The sequence below is a fragment of the Schistocerca serialis genome, chromosome 1 (assembly GCF_023864345.2).
Source record: "Schistocerca serialis cubense isolate TAMUIC-IGC-003099 chromosome 1, iqSchSeri2.2, whole genome shotgun sequence".
In the NCBI taxonomy this organism is placed as follows: domain Eukaryota; kingdom Metazoa; phylum Arthropoda; class Insecta; order Orthoptera; family Acrididae; genus Schistocerca; species Schistocerca serialis.
The window spans coordinates 649,314,825-649,333,734 of NC_064638.1; the positions used below are offsets into that span (position 1 = coordinate 649,314,825).

Consider the following 18,910-nt stretch of genomic DNA (forward strand, 5'->3'; position numbering starts at 1 on the left):
AGGTTAGGCATTAAGGTTTCATTGAAACCTGCTGCAGTGTACGGCTAAGCATTGTCGTGTAACAGGGCAATACGTAAGACGACATTCCTCTTCGCTTCTTCCGAATTTTCCTTCGTAAACGATTTCTATCGAACAGGCAGATCCAATCACTGGAAAAGGCCATCAGTTGACACTCACTTCCTTCCCTGACCGCCTGCACCATGAACGACTTTACTTACTACAAAGTTTCTGCAACACTGCCGCAATTCGCTGTCATGCATAACAGTTACACTACTGGCCATTAAAACTGCTACACCAAGAAGAAATGCAGATGATAAACGGGTATTCATTGGACAAATATATTACACTAAAACTGACAAGTAATTACACATTCAAGCAATTTGGGTGGATAGAACCTAAGAAATAAGTATCCAGAACAACCAACTATGGCCGTAACAACGGCCTTGATACGCCTGGGCATTGAGTCAAACGGAGCTTGGATGGCGTGTACAGGTACAGCTGTCCATGCAGCTTCAACACGATACCACAGTTCATCAAAAGTAGTTACCGGCGTACTATGATGAGGCAGTTGCTCGTCCACCATTGACCAGACATTTTCAATTGGTGAGAGATCTGGAGAATGTACTGGCCAGGGCAGCAGTCGAACATTTTCTGTATCCAGAAAGGCACCTACAGGACCTACAACATGCTGTCGTGCATTACCCTGCTGAAATGTAGGGTTTCGCAGGGATCGAATGAATGGTAGAGCCACGGGTCTTAACACATCTGAAATGTAACGTCCACTGTTCAAAGTGCCGTCAGTGCCAACAAGAGGTGACCGAGACGTGTAACCAATGGCACCCCATACCATCACGCTTGGTGATACGCCAGTATGGCGATGACGAATACAAGCTTCCAATGTGCGTTCACCGCGATGTCGTCAAACACAGATGCGACCATCATGATGCTGTAAACAGAACCTGGATTCATCCGAAAAAATGAAGTTTTGCCATTCGTGTACCCAGGTTCGTCTTGAGTACACCATCGCAGACGCTCCTGTCTGTGATGCAGCATCAAAGGTAACCGCAGCCATGGTCTCCGAGCTGATAGTCCATGCTGCTGCAAACGTCGTCGAACTGTTCGTGCAGATGGTTGTTGTCTTGCAAACGTCCCCATCTGTTGACTCAGGGATCGAGATGTGGCTGCACGATCCGTTACAGCCATGTGGATAAGATGCCTGTCATCTCGACTGCCAGTGATACGAGGCCGTTGGGATCCAGCAAGGCGTTCCACATTACCCTCCTGAGCCCCCCAATTCCATAGTCTGCTAACAGTCATTGGATCTCGACCAACGCGAGCAGCAATGTCGCGATACGATAAACCGCAATCTTGATAGGCTACAATCCGACCTTTATCAAAGTCGGAAACGTGATGGTACGCATTTCTTCTCCTTACACGAGGCATCACAACAACGTTTCACCAGGCAACGCCGGTCAACTGCTATTTGTGTATGAGAAATCGGTTGGAAACGTTCCTCGTGTCAGCACGTTGTAGGTGTCGCCACCGACGCCAACCTTGTGTGAATGCTCTGAAAAACTAATCATTTGCATATCACCGCATCTTCTTCTTGTCGGTTAAATTTCACGTCTGTAGCACGTCATCTTCGTGGTGTAGCAATTTTAATGGCCAGTAGTGTACATTACATGCCAGAGACCCCGGCGGCGTTGCAAGTAGTCGGCGAGCAGGAGCACGGAGCACTGAGCCCCTTCGGGATGGCTACTGGAGAGCCCTCATTCCCACTCAGAATTCTAGTATAATTCTTGACGGCCCATCCGCGACATACCTGGTGCCGGGAGCCGTGTGGTCGGTTGATCTCCCTACCCCCTGGTAGGTTTCAGCACCTAGAAGCGCCTGGGGTTGAACACGAACGTGCACCCGGGAGGCCCTGTTGCTGGCTTCCTCGTTGAATTTCTGTGCTCGCAGTCCAATGCGATGTTGTGTTGTCGGAAGACATCACTTCCTCCATCAGTAGATGGAAGGCGCCGAGCTGCATGAAGTTCATCTGGTAAAGAGCATCACGCTGAGTACATCTTCAGCGAGTTCATAGTCTGTGCTGGAGTATGTAGGAGATAGATTCACTGCAATATCTTAACAATGGGATTGAGTGTTATTCCAATGATTAACTCGTGACGACAGCTGGAGAGCTGAAGTATTTAAAGGGAATTGGAGTGAGGCTGTGACGCGAGGCCCTTTTCGTAATGACTGCATGCTGTTAACTGTTGTATCAATTCCTCGCTGTGTGCCATTGTGAAACAGACAATTTCTTGCAACATGTCTTACAAGCTAACGAATATCCTTGTATTGCTTTCTTTGGTTTTCTGCTGAATGTGTATCCTCCATCGGCCTATAGTATCGTAACGTGTCAGTGCCCTGAACCACTTACGACACACTACATCTACATCCGTACTCCGCAAGCCACCTGACGTTGTGTAGCGGATTGTACCTTGAGTACCTCTATCAGTTCTTCCTTCTATTCCAGTCTCGTATTGTTCGTGGAAAGAAGGATAGTCGGTATGCCTCTGTGTGGGCTCTAATCTCTCTGATTTTATCCTCATGGTCTTTTAGCGAGATATACGTAGGAGGGAACAATATACCGCTTGACTCCTCGGTGAAGGTACGTTCTCGAAACTTCAACAGAAGCCCGTAGCGAGCTACTGAGCGTCTCTCCTGCAGAGTCTTCCACTGGAGTTTATCTATCATCTCCGTAACGCTTTCGCGATTACTATATGTTCCTGTAACGAAGCGCGCTGCTCTCCGTTGGATCTTCTCTATCTCTTCTATCAACCCTATCTGGTACGTATCCCACACTGCTGAGCAGTATTCAAGCAGTGGGCGAACAAGCGTACTGTAACCTACTTCCTTTGTTTTCGGATTGTATTTCCTTAGGATTCTTCCACTGAATCTCAGTCTGGCATCTGCTTTACCGACGATCAACTTTATAAGATCATTCCATTTTAAATTACTCCTAATGCGTACTCCCAGATAATTTATGGAATTAACGGCTTCCAGTTGCTGACCTGCTATATTGTATCTAAATGATAAGGGATCTTTCTTTCTATGTATTCGCAGCACATTACACTTGTCTACATTGAGATTCAATTGCCATTCCCTACACCATGCGTCAATTCGCTGCAGATCCTCCTGCATTTCAGTACAATTTTCCATTGTTACAACCAACGATATATCACAGCATCATTCGCAAAAAGCCTCAGTGAACTTCCGATGTCATCCACAAGGTCATTTATGTATTTTGTGAATAGCAACGGTCCTACGACACTCCCCTGCGGCACACCTGAAATCACTCTTACTTCGGAAGACTTCTCTCCATTGAGAATGACATGCTGCGTTCTGTTATCTATGAACTCTTCAATCCAATCACACAATTGGTCTGATAATCCATATGCTGGCTCGCTTCCTGCTTATGCCTTTGTCTCTGGCGTGACTTGAGTTTGCCTCTGCCAACGTGAATGGGTTTTAATAACATTTTCTAATTTATACCCATTACTGTTCCGTGCCGTTACAGAATGACAGTACGCACTTCACACTTGGCGGGCGATTCAGTTGTCTAGGCATCTTCACGTGCTTACATTGCGCTCAGAACTGAAAAGAGCGATATGACGCCATAGACTGGTATACTAGAGACAATATGCGAAAATCTGCTTGGAGTTTCATCGGATTTCACTGTGCTTTTAAGTTCGCAACCGATCGAGCTTTGTAAAAAAAATGGCCTCATTATCACGATTTGCGTATTTATCACGTTTATCGCAAATAAATTACATGTATTTACCTGTTGGTACGGCTTTTGATTTTATCGTGTGTGAGGGCACGTGTGTGTGTGTGTGTGTGTGTGTGTGTGTGTGTGTGTGTGTCAGAGAGAGAGAGAGAGAGAAAGAGAGTGCGTGTGGAAGAAAGAGAGAGAGAGAGAGAGAGAGAGCTGCTCTATCTCAGAGATCTCTTAACTTACCTGCAGGGACAACGACGTAACAGAGAGCCATACCGAAGCTGATCTGCCTCCTGGCTTCATCACCTTCCTAAATTTCTTCACAAACGACAGCTTTGCTCACATCGACTTCACCAAGGATGTTCCTGTAGCTACTGTCAGCCTCTCCCCGGAGTGTCAAGGTTTGCCAAGGTAAGTTATCGCTGTCACTGTGTATCTGCTGTCCACAAAAGCAATGATTTTGCCCGTGAGCCTGTAAGACATGTGTTTATGTCTCAGCCGTGGGTTTTTAAGCAGTATACCGTAAATTGTTTTGAATATCCATTTATACTTTTTTGTCTGCCTGGAGTGGCAAACATAAGTTGGAATTGGCAGCAGGACGTGACCGGGGTGTGACGCAAGATCTGATGGCCGAGAAAAGATTAGTCTCAAAGTAAGGCGCCAGCGATCAGGAAGATTACTTACCTTTATTCTTCACACTGAAGCAGGCACCATCTATTGCTCTCATAGCAAGTGGCTACGTAATTAAGTTCACAATACAATTCACAAATCCACAGTGCAATCCAAATTGTAATTAAGTTCTACATCTACATCTACATCTATACTCCGCGAGCCACCTTACGGTGTGTGGCGGAGGGTACTTATTGTACCACTATCTGATCCCCCCTTCCCTGTTCCATTCACGAATTGTGCGTGGGAAGAACGACTGCTTGTAAGTCTCCGTATTTGCTCTAATTTCTCGGATCTTTTCGTTGTGATCATTACGCGAGATATATGTGGGCGGTAGTAATATGTTGCCCATCTCTTCCCGGAATGTGCTCTCTCATAATTTCGATAATAAACCTCTCCGTATTGCGTAACGCCTTTCTTGAAGTGTCCGCCACTGGAGCTTGTTCAGCATCTCCGTAACGCTCTCGCGCTGACTAAATGTCCCCATGACGAATCGCGCTGCTTTTCGCTGGATCATGTCTATCTCTTCTATTAATCCAACCTGGTAAGGGTCCCATACTGATGAGCAATACTCAAGAATCGGACGAACAAGCGTTTTGTAAGCTACTTCTTTCGTCGATGACAGTACGTCGATGACAGTAAGTTCTAAGCCCAAAGTTGTCATATAAGATCTACACAATAACACTTCGATATTAACACAGATAGCGAGTAAGAGCGAGGGCCGTGGCGTCAGGTCTGTGCTGCCGTTATATCTTGTGGCCATAAAGGGAGCTGCAGGCAAGCCGGAGATAGCGCCATGAACCTCCGGCGGCCGCGACGTGAAGCTAAGGCCGACCACCGCGCACGTGCGGCCGGGCTGAGTGACGGAAGGGCGGGTGTGATTCGGTTAGGTCCGCGGCCATAGCATATACAGGAACGGACACCGACACACAATAACGGCAAATCTGGAAGTCACGCCTATGCTGATGGAAACATTTTCGTGTTGTGATCATGAACTTTTAGATGCATAGATAAAACATACACTCTAAATGTACAATTCACGATGATGGTAGCATTTCTGCACTCAGGCTTTGATATTTATTGAGACCTCCTAATAAACACACCACAACATTCGTCTTATGCATCCTTTTCCAACAGCAATAAACACATTGATTGTAAGAAGTTGAAATTCAATTTTGGTTGTGAGAGCGGGAGTCCAGAAGTGTAAGTAAGGGGCTGCATTTAGAACTTTACTTACTTATTCTGAGGATATAAGCTGAGTGCCGGCGTGCAGATACCGTATCCTGCGGAATCGAGCCGACCTAAATCTGCTTTGTAATGCAAAGCACAACTGAGACCAACCTAGACTTTCAGAGCTGTGCCCTGTCGCGCAACTGATAGCCCCAACACTCTGCAACAGCATGTGCGACAACAGCAGCTGGAATTAATAAAAGGCATAGGCCTCCAGTGGTTCCAAACTCGGGATAATGACAGCTAAGGCAGAATGACGTTGCATTTTATTACAATAATCACGCCTCATTTACATCACATGCTTGAGCTTTCCTTTTAGGAAGCACCCATACAATCGAAGAACGTCATGATTACCGACAAGCGCTAATGATAAACTTTCTTTACTTAACAACCAATTTGAGTCCCCAGGTGTCATCACGTTCCTTTGTACCAACTGAAAGAACATATAGAATTACAAGATTAAACTGTCACAACCCTATTAACTGATACACATGTTAAAGGAAGCTCACACGTAAAAAACAGCATTTACAAAACCATGTTAACATTCATAAAACCGTTGGCGTCAGATAATAAAACCATGAATCTCTCACTGGAAATAAGAGTAAGACACTCAATCACTTAGAATAACGTAACTAACAAGGAACAAAGTATCTCACAAAAACTTAGAAAAACCGCATTCCTGCAGAGTTTACTACTGTCACATTGTAACATAAATTACGCTATCATAAACTGTGCCAGACTGTGCACTTGTTCGCGTTACATCAACACTCAGCCTTAGTGCTAGGAACGAAGGCATTCTGCACACTTACAACTGCACACCTGATCACTGTTAAACAGTTGAACCAGAACTGATCTAGAAATTGTCACAGATCTATGGTTCCGGTGAGATTACAGTGACTAGTACTTCACGACATTAGGGGGGGGGGGGGGGGCGGGGTCCCAGGAGGAACGGTCAGTATTTAGGGATGTGACAATAAACATCATTCGAAGCAAAAAAAGTTTCGCTGCCATACGATAATCACAGCACACACTGGGACCTAAAATGTATAAGGTCTATCTTAAGAGCTATGATTACTTCAGTGAAGTGAAATGGAAAGAAGACAAGTATTTCTGGTCAGATGAGTATAGGGTAATATCAACAGCAGCAGAAAATAGTATAACGGGAGTTGCTGTTCATTTGTGGAACACAACCTGCGACCAGCTTACAGACAGAAGCGATGACACTTTCTGCAGGACCTGACCATCATTTCACAGGACAATGCTCAAGCACGTTCAGTGCAAGCTGTTACTGATCTATTTGCCTGAGGGGGCTGCTAAATGCTATACCACCTACTGCACTCCTCTTACTTAAGCCCTCGTGAATGTAACTCGATTTATAAACTGAAGGAAACACTTCACGGCATTCGCTTCAGAACAGCTACAAATTCGTCGGGCAATAGACCGCACCGCTCGAACTGTCAACACAACTGGCACTGCTAAGAGTATCCTACGACTTCCACATCGCTGGCGACGGGTTATACACAATGCTGATGACTACTCTGAAGGTCAGTAAAACTTTGAAACCCGCATTTATTTTGTACGAGCTGTAAATAAATAGTTGCCACTATTAAAGTTCCAACCCTCGTACATCATTGTACAACAAATAGTCCCGGAGACATGTCCTCATAAACACCGAGATGCCTGAGAAACTATCGCACCATGATTGGCGTTCAAATTTATTACTCTTTGCTACTAATTGTATTCGCAACACGCCTTGCAGCCAGTATCCACATAAATCCTAGAACGTACGTACAAAATTATATCGGTGTACAACACATAGTTCAGGAGATACGACGTCATAAGCACTGAGATGAGCGAGGGAGTGCCGCATCGTGCATTAGGGTGAAATTTATTATTTGTTAATTACTCACTGTTATTCGCAAATCATTTCACAGACAGTATCCACATATGCCACTGAATATATGTACCAAACTATATCGCTGTACGAATCGTAGTTCAGGAAATATGACGTCATAAACTTTGAGCTGCTTGAAAACGAAACTGCAGGGCGAAATTAGCTGGAGAGAAAGGTGAAATACGTGTTTGGGTATGATAAATACATTATATTTGCTATGTTAAATACATTATATGTGACATGTGCGTACACGGGAATAGCCATGGGCAAAAGCTCCTCAAACCCGGCATCGATTTCAGCCAAACACACATATTGCTAACCGTCTGGGAAAAAATACTGTAGGACTAAAAGCCAGCGACATGCTATTACGATGGGAGTGATGATGTGGACTGAGAAAGGGATGGAGGAGATGGACAGAGAAACAAATGAGGTGGAGACGGAGAGAGTGGAACCGATAGACAGTGAGAGGGGAGTGGGAGATTACAGGAAGCAGACGAGATAGAGAAAGAGAGGGGGTGGGGAAGAAGAGAGAGGCAGAGAAAGGAAAGAGGAGGAGATGGACTGAGAGAGGAGTTACTGGAGATAGACAGAGAATGGAGATGGAGGAGCCGGACAGAGAGAATGGGGAGAAGGTGACGAACAGAGGCAGGGACAGAGGAGACTGACAGAGAGAGAGGATGGAGGAGATGACTAATACAAGTGAAATAAGCACGTCGCGGAGTTCGAATGGCTCTGAACACTATGGGACTTAACTTCTGAGGTCATCAGTCCACTAGAACTTAGAACTACTTAAACCTAACTAACCTAAAGACATCACACACATCCATGCCCAAGGCAGGATTCGAACCTGCGACCGTAGCGCGTAGCGGAGCACTCAGTCTCTTGTGAAATAAGAGTCGGTCGGTATAGAGTGGGCCTCAGAGCCTGACAGAGAAGTTCGGTTAAAAAGGAACGAAATATTCTGTTTAAGTAGCCAGCTGACGAAGAGGTTACTAGCGACGGAACAGACACTTATACACTGAGGTGGCTCAAGTCATGGGACACCTCTCAATAACGTGTCGGACAAGCGTTTTCCCGGTATAGTGCCATGGATTCCACAAGTCGTTGGAAGTCCTCTGCATATACACTGAGCCATGCTACGTGTGCAGCCGTGCTAATTGCGGAAGTGTTTACGGTGCAGGATTTTGTGCAAGAACTAACCTCTCGATTATGTCCCTTGATTTCGATGGGATTCATGTTGGACGATCTGAGCTGCCAAACCATTCACCTGAACTGTCCAGAATGTTCTTCAAGTCAACAACGAACAACTATGGCCCAGTGACATGGAGCATCGGTTTCTGGCAAGATGACGTTCATGGATGGCTGCAAATGGTCTCCACGTAGCCGAACATTCAGAGGACTCAGTCTGTTCCATATAAACAAAGCCCTCACACACCATTATGGAGCCACCAGCGGTGTCCACAGTGCCTTGTTGACAACTGGGATCCACGGCCGCGTGAGATCTGCGCCACACTTGAACGCTGCTACCAGCTCTTATCAACTGAAATCGGAACTTATCTGACCTGGCGACGCTTTTACAGTCGTCTAGGTTCCAACCGATATTGCCGCGAGCCTAGGAGAGGCGCACCAGGCGATGTTGTGCTGTTAGAAACGGCAATCGCGTCTGTCGCCTGCTGCCCTATCCTATTAAACGAGATTTGCGCCCCCTGTCCTAACGGATATGTTCGTCGTACGTCAAACAGTGACATCTGAGATTATTTCACGCAGGGTTCTGTGTCTGTTTGCACTGACAACTCAGCGCAAACGCCGCTGCTCTCGGTCGTTAAGTGAAGGCCGTCGTCCACTGCATTGTCCGTGTTGAGAGGTAATGGCTGGAAGTTGGTATTCTCAGCACACTCTTCACACTATGAATCACGGAATATTGAATTCTCGGACGATATCTGAAGTGGAATGTTTCATGCCCCTAATTCGAAGTATCACTCCATGTTTAAAGTCTGTTAATTCCCGTCGTGCGGCTATATCAAGTCGGAAACATTATCGCATGAAAACATGAAGTACAAATGACAGCTCCCGCCATTTATATATGTGCATATGGCTGTCTCATGACTTTTATCATCTTAGTTTATACCTTCTTGATCTCATCACATGCTCCAGAGTGCTACTACGTATATGCGCTTACGATCCATAACGTTTTTACTATGCCCGGTTGTACCACCGCGGGCAGATGATGCGGTAAGAAAAATATATAAGCGGTTCATGTACGAATGAAGAATGATCACAATGACGAAACGCGCCGTGTATGGGGAAATTCACTGATATAAACGATTCTGATAATGGGCAGATTCTTATGGCCCGGCGCCCGGGGTGAACATATCAGAAACGGCGAAGTTTCGAGAGCACCTGTTGGAAAGTGGTTGAAATCGCTTCATCATAGAACATACAATAGAATGCGATGCAGGACATTCACCCAGGTTCCAATGGGACCTGTGGTAGTACCTAAAGTTACTGTGACGGCTGTGGATTTCATCAGCATTATTGCAGACCAGCCGCATTCCTCGATGCTTGATGTCTTCACCGATGGCAGTAGTACCTTATAGCAGCATAGCTATTCTTGTCACAGCTCCAGAATCCTGCTACAATAGTTTCAGGAACATGATACTGAAGACACGCTGATATCTTGGTCTCCAGTCGCCCGATATGAAATGCGACACATCTAGTACTCTATCAGACGGCAGATCCGCGCCCGTAAACCACAGGGCCGTAAGTTACGGGACTTGCGTGACGTGCGTGATGATTCCACATACCTCCGGAAATCTTCCAAGGACTTATCGTATGCATAATGAAGGGAAATTCCTTGGCAACATAGTGGACGCCCTACATATCATCTTGACTAGTGATACAAATTTATTGAAATTTGTCGTGGGTGTTGAATCACTCAAGGCGGTTTGTTGTACAGCAAGTGCGTTAACAGTTGACCTTCTTCTATCAGATTATTGTTTGTTGGTATGTTTAACGAACGTACTCTACAGAAGGAAGGACAAGGCTACGAGGAAATTGGTTGCTGACGTTTTGAGTGCTAATTTGATCGATTAGGAAGGGAGCATTCATCAATACTAGCTGCAAAATACGCTGGCTTTGACGGCAATATTTCTGAACATGTTTCGTGAAGGGAAGCTGACATTAAAACGCAACAAGTAATGGTGCACCGTTTCTATTTTAGACTACCAGGTAGTTATAATTAAACGCTTCCAATTTTTCACGTTATAACACAGAAACTAATTACCAGCAGAGTACCATCCTTGGTAGCATTAAAGTCCAGAGCGTGGGGTGCATGATTTCCATGCGTCACAGCGCCACAGTCCATATCCAAATGTGGACACCAGGTCCCATGATCAGTCATCGTGATTAATAGTCTCAGTCACCTGACAACTCGTAGTGCACTTGTGGATGTGTCAAAATGGTTCAAATGGCTCTGAGCACTATGGGACTCAACTGCTGAGGTCATTAGTCCCCTAGAACTTAGAACTAGTTAAACCTAACTAACCTAAGGACATCACAAACATCCATGCCCGAGGCAGGATTCGAACCTGCGACCGTAGCGGTCTTGCAGTTCCAGACTGAAGCGCCTTTAACCGCACGGCCACTTCGGCCGGCGAATGTGTCAACATGAGCTTGGTCAAAAGGAGTAGGGCATTATTGGTGAAGCTGTATTATCAAAACAACAGTAATTCTGCAGCTGCACTTCGAAAATATAGAATACGGAAGGGTCCTCTTTCTCCACCTGTTGTGTGGAGCATTATGAAGAAGTTCGAATCAACTGGAAAACTGGGCGTCGCTCCGGCAAGAACCCGACGACCAGTTGCACCACAGGTGAGTGATGAAATCGCTGTTGCTATAGCAGACAACGCTGCGCGCAATTTCCGATCGTCAGGCAGTACGAGTGCCCTCTGAGATGGTGTCAGTACAAGACCCATATCGTACAGCAGCTTGCACCACAGTACGAGCAACGACGTGTTGATTTCGCTCTCCACTTTCTCGTAAGAACTGAAATTGACGAGGGATGGCCTTGGACCGTCCTATGGACTGACGAAACTCATTTTTCTCTGACAGGTGAGGAGAACACACAGAACTGCCGAGTGTGGGAATCTTAACCCCCAGTCACTGTGCATGAAGTTCCTCTGTATGGCGAATGTGTCACCGTATGGTGTGGCTTCACGGCCCATTCTTTTTTGAACAGGTTGGCGCCCAAGGACCAGCGTTACTGCGATATGCTACGCCAGCACGTCATGCCATCCTACTGGAGACAGACGCATTGAACTCAACAGTTTTCGTGCAAGATGGGGCGCCACCACACATCGCTCGTGAAGTTCACTTGCTGCTTCTCCGAAACACATTTGGAAACGTTCGAATTATCAGCCGATCGTTTCCAAATGCTTGGCCGGCACCATCATCTGATCTCACTCCCTCTCCCTGTGATTTCTGGTTGTGGGGGCTTCCTAAATGAGAGGGTTTATTAGGAGAACATTCACACATGTGCTGATCTGAAGCGAAGCTTATCAGGAGAGGTAGCCAGCATAATTACGGTCATGCTTCGTTCTGCTGTGCAGAATGCAATCCTGGGCTGTCAGACTCTTCTGGGCACTGATGGGCGCCATATTGAGCCCCTTTTGTAGTAGTAATGGTACTGGTAAGTAATGGTATGGTGTGCCGTAACAGCACAATAAAATTAGTTCAATTGAATTCATTCTGCAATATTTCTCTTCCCCATGTCCTTTACATTAATGCTACCAAGTCTGGTATTCGTACGGTAATTAGTTTCCGTGTTATAACGTGTTAAATAGGGAAAGTTTAATTACAACCACACGGTAATTCAGATAGCTGTCGCTAGAAAAGCATAGAAATATGTAGTATGCACTAGATGCCCATCCTTCGTAAACGTACGAACTATCAAAATGTGTGGTTCTGTACACCATTGCTTTTAGAATCATCTGAACTGTGCTCTTAATGGACATTTTGGACATGAGTTCAATAATATGAGACACCTGTTTAAACTAAATGTCAGACGTTAATCATTGCTCTTGTTAACAGCATAGAATACTGTGTTTGGTTTAATGAAAACAATTCAGTAAACAGAAGTGGATGTAGTGTTATCCGATTTATCATAGCCCACTAGTATAATCACTAACCTAGCTCATACATTTTAGGGTTTTGCTCGAATAGCACCATTAAGTGTTTTACAGATGTCTCCGATGCTGTGCACAACAGGAAGGACCTGCGGTCGGAGTGCGTGGACAAGGTCTTGTTTCTGAAGGAAATTAAACGAGGAACGTTTAAACTAGATTTCAACGGTGACCATTTCTGGAGCTTCCTGAAGAGACGCTTTGTCGAAAACCTCGGCGCCGAGTTGACGCAGCTGTCGATAACCAAATCCGATCGGCTGTCCCTCGTCCCGCTCCAGTTCATTACGCGGGTGCTGTCCCCGGAGCTGCGCATGAAGGAGCTGACGGCCGCCGGGATGCCTCTGGGCGAGGTGCGCGAGCCGCTGGTCACCATGCCAACGCTGCAAGTGCTCCGGCTGCCCGGGGACGGCATCACTAAACTCGGTGCAGGTAAGGCTCACGTCTCGTCGTCCGCACAGTAAATCATACCTGCTTACAGTGTCTGTGCTTACACAGTGTCTGCGTCTTCGTATTTCAATGTCCTTCAGACATATGTGCGTGTTTCAAGGAACTGACACAGTTCTGACCGTGGTAAATATCACGAAATGGATTTGCATTCCTGAATCAGGGATTGACCTCAGCTGTTTGCTACACATGAAAATTTGTGCCTGGCCGGGACTCGAACCCGGATATGCTGCTCATCGCGAGCGGACGCCTTAACCATTTTGTCTATCCGAGTTCACCTCCAGGACAGCTCCAAACATCCACATCTCACAGGGAATCCACGACCCGTATACTCGCACAGTTCGTGACTCATGTACAAGGAGTGACAAATGTTTTTACCGTCATTTTAGTCCGTCGAGGCTTGGATACATTGTGGATAGTTACAATGTCTACGTTTATCAGCGTCTGTATCTCCAGATTACAATGTCGATGCATGTCTGCCGGCCGGAGTGGCCGTGCGGTTCTAGGCGCTACAGTCCGGAACCGAGCGACCACTACGGTCACAGGTCCGAATCCTGCCTCGGGCATGGATGTCTGTGATGTCCTTCGGTTAGTTAGGTTTAATTAGTTCTAAGTTCTAGGCGACTGATGACCTCAGAAGTTAAGTCGTCTAGTGCTCAGAGCCGTTTGATTTTTGATGCCTGTCTGAAGGAAGACACACAGTTCTAGATTCTGTGACAAATGGAAGTTTGGATCGGTCCTGGAGCGCACTCGAACAGCCCAAGTCGTTATGGTGATTGCTCGCGATAATTTTCGTACGTCGCCAGCAGCTGCCGTCAATCGAGATTTACGAAGTGCGAATACATTTCGGAAACCCTACAGTAAACTTTCAGAAAACTCTTTGTAATAAGGTAACGGCGGGGTAAACTTCACATGGCATTTTCTTACAATGTTCACATCAAAGGAGTCAAATTCTCTAGCCGGAACATTTGGAAGATATGACTGCAGCCTACATATTGAAGGTTCATTGTGCCTAATGTTCTCTTTGAGGAGTGATAACCTAAATGTTAATGTAATTGCTTTGAGCCAGCGCCGTCTTCTACATATAGTGTACATCTAAATTCTCTTTACAGATTTCCCTTTGCAGAATTTGAGAACATGTGCTTTACACCAAAACAAGGAAAATAAGACTCGTAAACATGAGCTCTAAAATTCATACCTTAAGTGCTAAGAGGACTTCTTCTTCTCTACTGGGAAACTCATTCTGCTATTGAATAAGTGCTCATAGCTATTAAGCCCTTTCTACTGAACATATTTTCCTGTTTTGTCTATACTACCTCCTCCCAAAATATGGAAATTGAAGAGCTTGCAGTAGAAGAAATGTGTGATACAGTATAGAAGATGAAGGTATGCAGTTTAGAGCCCATGTTTACTAGACATTTTTATCTTGCTTTCCTTGAAGTCCGTAAAAGGAATTTAGTTACACCCTGTATAAACGTACTTTTTTGTACTTCCTTTACATTATAACTTAAGTGCGTTTTGTTCCCAAAGATCGCTCTAAAACAAAAACAATGTGCATAAAAAACGTAAGGCGTAAATTATATCAGCACTGTGAAAAGACGTAACAACTTGCTACTCATTTGCGCATCACTACCATCAACGGTAATATTGTTGTGTTACACATAATATGTATAATCAATTATTAAATAATAAATCCCCAAAATAAAGATTATAGATCTCGAAAAGAATAGAGAACAAACTTAATGAACAAATAGAAAACAAATACACGGCCTAAGTAATATGTATTTCAATACAACGTATAGGTGGTTATGTTTTCGAGTATGACTGTCATAAGCACTCTCAATTAAATATGCTACACAACTTGCGTAATTGTAGGGATTGCACTGTAAATATCGATGTACGCAGACCGCATGTACTGTCTTCGTTTCAACTTATAAACATTCATCAGTGGCATACTGGAAAATTTGTAGAGTGCATGCACACAAAATGTTGGAACCAGACTGTATGTAATGAAGAGCGATTAACAGTGCCTGGTACATTTTATTTTTGACACAGTAACACAGTTTATTATTTGACAATAGATCACACTATACAACTACATCGTACTTAAGTATTTAGTCATATGTGTAACACCGTCAGTCCTATTACTTTAACTGTACCTTTATTTTCAGAGACTTACGATAGATTTTATGCTGTGTGACGTCGTAAGATTAATATTGACATGCAAATTGTTATAAATGTCTTATGCGAGTACGTGACATCTTATTAAGCGACTTTTCGTAGATGTGCATCCCAGATAGCGCTATACTGGCGTATATCTGGGATGCCCTCCAACGTGCTGTCCACCCCTGCGTAATCTTACGTCTTTATGAACAACTCTGCAGGATTCAGCACTATTTCAGACGTTAGTCGAATCCACGTCTTGTTGCGACATCTCTGCGTGTTCGCGGGGGCCCTACAGGATATGAGCCAGGTGTACCAGAGTATTTCAATGAGTTTAATTTTGTTTTTATCTGCTGTGGTCAGTGGGTCCAATCTACGCGTACCTCTGTGTTACAGATATTTTTAAAATATAAATGCGGCCGTGAGCATATTTTCTTGTTATGTACGCAGCGGCACTGCAGTCTGTGCCCGAACTGAAAGAGTTGGACCTGTCTGCCAACGAGCTGGAAGAGCTGCCGCAGTCGTTACCTGGAGGGCTGGAGATCCTCAACGTCGCCTACAACAGACTGTCTGCCCTCACAACGCTTTCCGCCTCCCTCCTCAACCTGAACGTTTCCAACAACAACATCGCGGTGAGTACACACCCAGTTACAGATTTCCTTATTCTGTCGTCCCACTGATCTGTGTGGCAAAACGATAATGCTTTAGTTCAAACATTGAAAAACGTTTCGAAACTGTACGCTACTCACTGGAACACTAGTGCTCATCAGACGTAAGGTTATCCCCTGTAAATTGCGCATACGTGGGACTCGTGCTGTACCACTAAATCGAAGTAGTTGCTACTTAATAGCTATCACTTGGAAAGACGAATAAATTGACAACAGTGGCCTGTAACTAGAAGTTCGTCCTATGTAGTGTTTTGTATTTGTTAGTCTAGCCAAAGGATGTAACAATTTACTAAATATAGGCCACCATTCCATAAGTTGTGAACTACTCTTAACATGTTACCAACAGTGAAACAGAAGAAGACTGCCAGTTGAAGAACTGTTAATTGTAAGGAACACAATGAACCATTTGAAGAAAGAATAACAGAAGACATTTGCGTTTATACACACATTTGATTTATCAGTTTAGTCAGAGGACATTATGGAAGGATTTTATGACTGGAGGTACAATTTTGGAGCCCTAATCCAATGAGTTGCATCAAGTGCCAAAGTTTTTAGAATACCATCGTCTTATACACAGGAAAGGCGCCATGCAGCAAATATGGAAATTCTGTACGTGTACCTCGAATCTAATGTGCTTTGCTCGTTTGTCGTGTTAATTTTCTGGTAAAAACTCACTGCAGAATTTTAAAAATAGGAAAGCAGTTCCGATTTTGGATGAGATTCGACATTTAACTTTAGGTTTCTCTATAAGCAGGGCCAGGAAACAAATGCTTGACGTCATCATGCCAAAAACCCTCTCCTAATCTAGACCCTCATTGTAAGCAAACCCTCCTGCACCGAACCCCCTCTTTTGGCATTTACTTCCACTCCCCTCCTACCTCCTCAGCCCCATACCTCTTTCCTTCATCTATTTCTGGAGGCCAAACAGAGAGCTTCTAATCAACTGTGCTACTCACCCAATGACAGCTCAATATTATATTGGCATATCAATTGATACAATCACATTTCCCAGCTCCTACTTGAGTCACGCTGGGTTTGATGTAAAACCTAGTAATGGCCTTATATACCGGGTGATCAAAAAGTCAGTATAAATTTGAAAACTTAATAAACCACGGAATAATGTAGATAGAGAGGTAAAAATTGACACACATGCCTGGAATGACATGGGGTTTTATTAGAACCAAAAAAAAAAGTATTGCTAAACGCGACAATATAGTAGTGATGAAGAGTAGGCTGAAGTTCAAGACATTAGTCAGGAAGAATCAATACGCAAAGACGTGGGATACGGAAGTACTAAGGAATGACGAGATGCGTTTGAAGTTCTCTAACGCTATAGATACAGGAATAAGGAAGAGCGCAGTAGGCAGTACAGTTTAAGAGGAATGGACATCTCTAAAAAGGGCCATCACAGAAGTTGGGAAGGAAAACATAGGTACAAAAAATGTAGCTGCGAAGAAACCATGGGTAACAGAAGAAATACTTCAGTTGATTGATGAAAGGAGGAAGTACAAACACGTTCCGGGAAAATCAGGAATACAGAAATACAAGTCGCTGAGAAATGAAGTAAATAGGAAGGGCAGGGAAGCTAAGACGAAATGGCTGCAGGAAAAATGTGAAGACATCGAAAAAGATATGATTGTCGGAAGGACAAACTCAGCATACAGAAAAGTCAAAACAACCTTTGGTGACATTAAAAGCAACGGTGGTAACATTAAGAGTGCAACGGAAATTCCACTGTTAAATGCAGAGGAGAGAGCAGATAGGTGGAAAGAATACATTGAAAGCCTCTATGAGGGTGAAGATTTGTCTGATGTGATAGAAGAAGAAACAGGAGTCGATTTAGAAGAGATAGGGGATCCAGTATTAGAATCGGAATTTAAAAGAGCTTTGGAGGACTTACGGTCAAATAAGGCAGAAGGGATAGATAACATTCCATCAGAATTTCTAAAATCATTGGGGGAAGTGGCAACAAAACGACTATTCACGTTGGTGTGTAGAATATATGAGTCTGGCGATATACCATCTGACTTTCGGAAAAGCATCATCCACACAATTCCGAATACGGCAAGAGCTGACAAGTGCGAGAATTATCGCACAATCAGCTTAACAGCTCGTGCGTCGAAGCTGCTTACAAGAATAATATACAGAAGAATGGAAAAGAAAATTGAGAATGTGCTAGGTGACGATCAGTTTGGCTTTAGGAAAAGTAAAGGGACGAGAGAGGCAATTCTGGCGTTACGACTAATAATGGAAGCAAGGCTAAAGAAAAACCAAGACACTTTCATAGAATTTGTCGATCTGGAAAAAGCGTTCGACAATATAAAATGGTGCAGGCTGTCCGAGATTCTGAAAAAAGTAGGGGTAAGCTATAGGGAGAGACGGGTCATATACAATATGTACAACAACCAAGAGGGAATAATAAGAGTGGACGATCAAGAACGAAGTGCTCGTATTAAGAAGGGTGTAAGACAAGGCTGTAGCCTTTCACCCCTACTCTTCAATCTGTACATCGAGGAAGCAATGGTGGAAATAAAGAAAGGTTCAGGAGTGGGATTAAAATACAAGGTGAAAGGATATCAATGATACGATTCGCTGATGACATTGCTATCCTGAGTGAAAGTGAAGAAGAATTAAATGATCTGGTGAACGGAATGAACAGTCTAATGAGTGCACAGTATGGTTTGAGGGTAAATTGGAGAAAGACGAAGGTAATGAGAAGTAGTAGAAATGAGAACAGCGAGAAACTTAACATCAGGATTGATGGTCACGAAGTCAATGAAGTTAAGGAATTCTGCTACCTAGGCAGTAAAATAACCAATGACGGACGGAGCAAGGAGGACATAAAAAGCAGACTCGCTATGGCAAAAAAGGCATTTCTGGCCAAGAGAAGTCTACTAATATC

General features: G+C 44.3%; 1 protein-coding gene across 1 annotated transcript in view; it reads left to right on the forward strand.

The window, feature by feature from the left end:
- Positions 1-18,910, forward strand: part of LOC126479017 (toll-like receptor 4) — a 138,068-nt gene that overhangs the window by 34,132 nt on the left and 85,026 nt on the right. Inside the window, exons 3-5 of the mRNA XM_050103748.1 lie at positions 4,010-4,171; positions 12,819-13,162; positions 15,791-15,972. Coding sequence (XP_049959705.1) covers positions 4,010-4,171; positions 12,819-13,162; positions 15,791-15,972 — 688 coding nt within the window. The remainder of the gene's footprint in view (positions 1-4,009; positions 4,172-12,818; positions 13,163-15,790; positions 15,973-18,910) is intronic.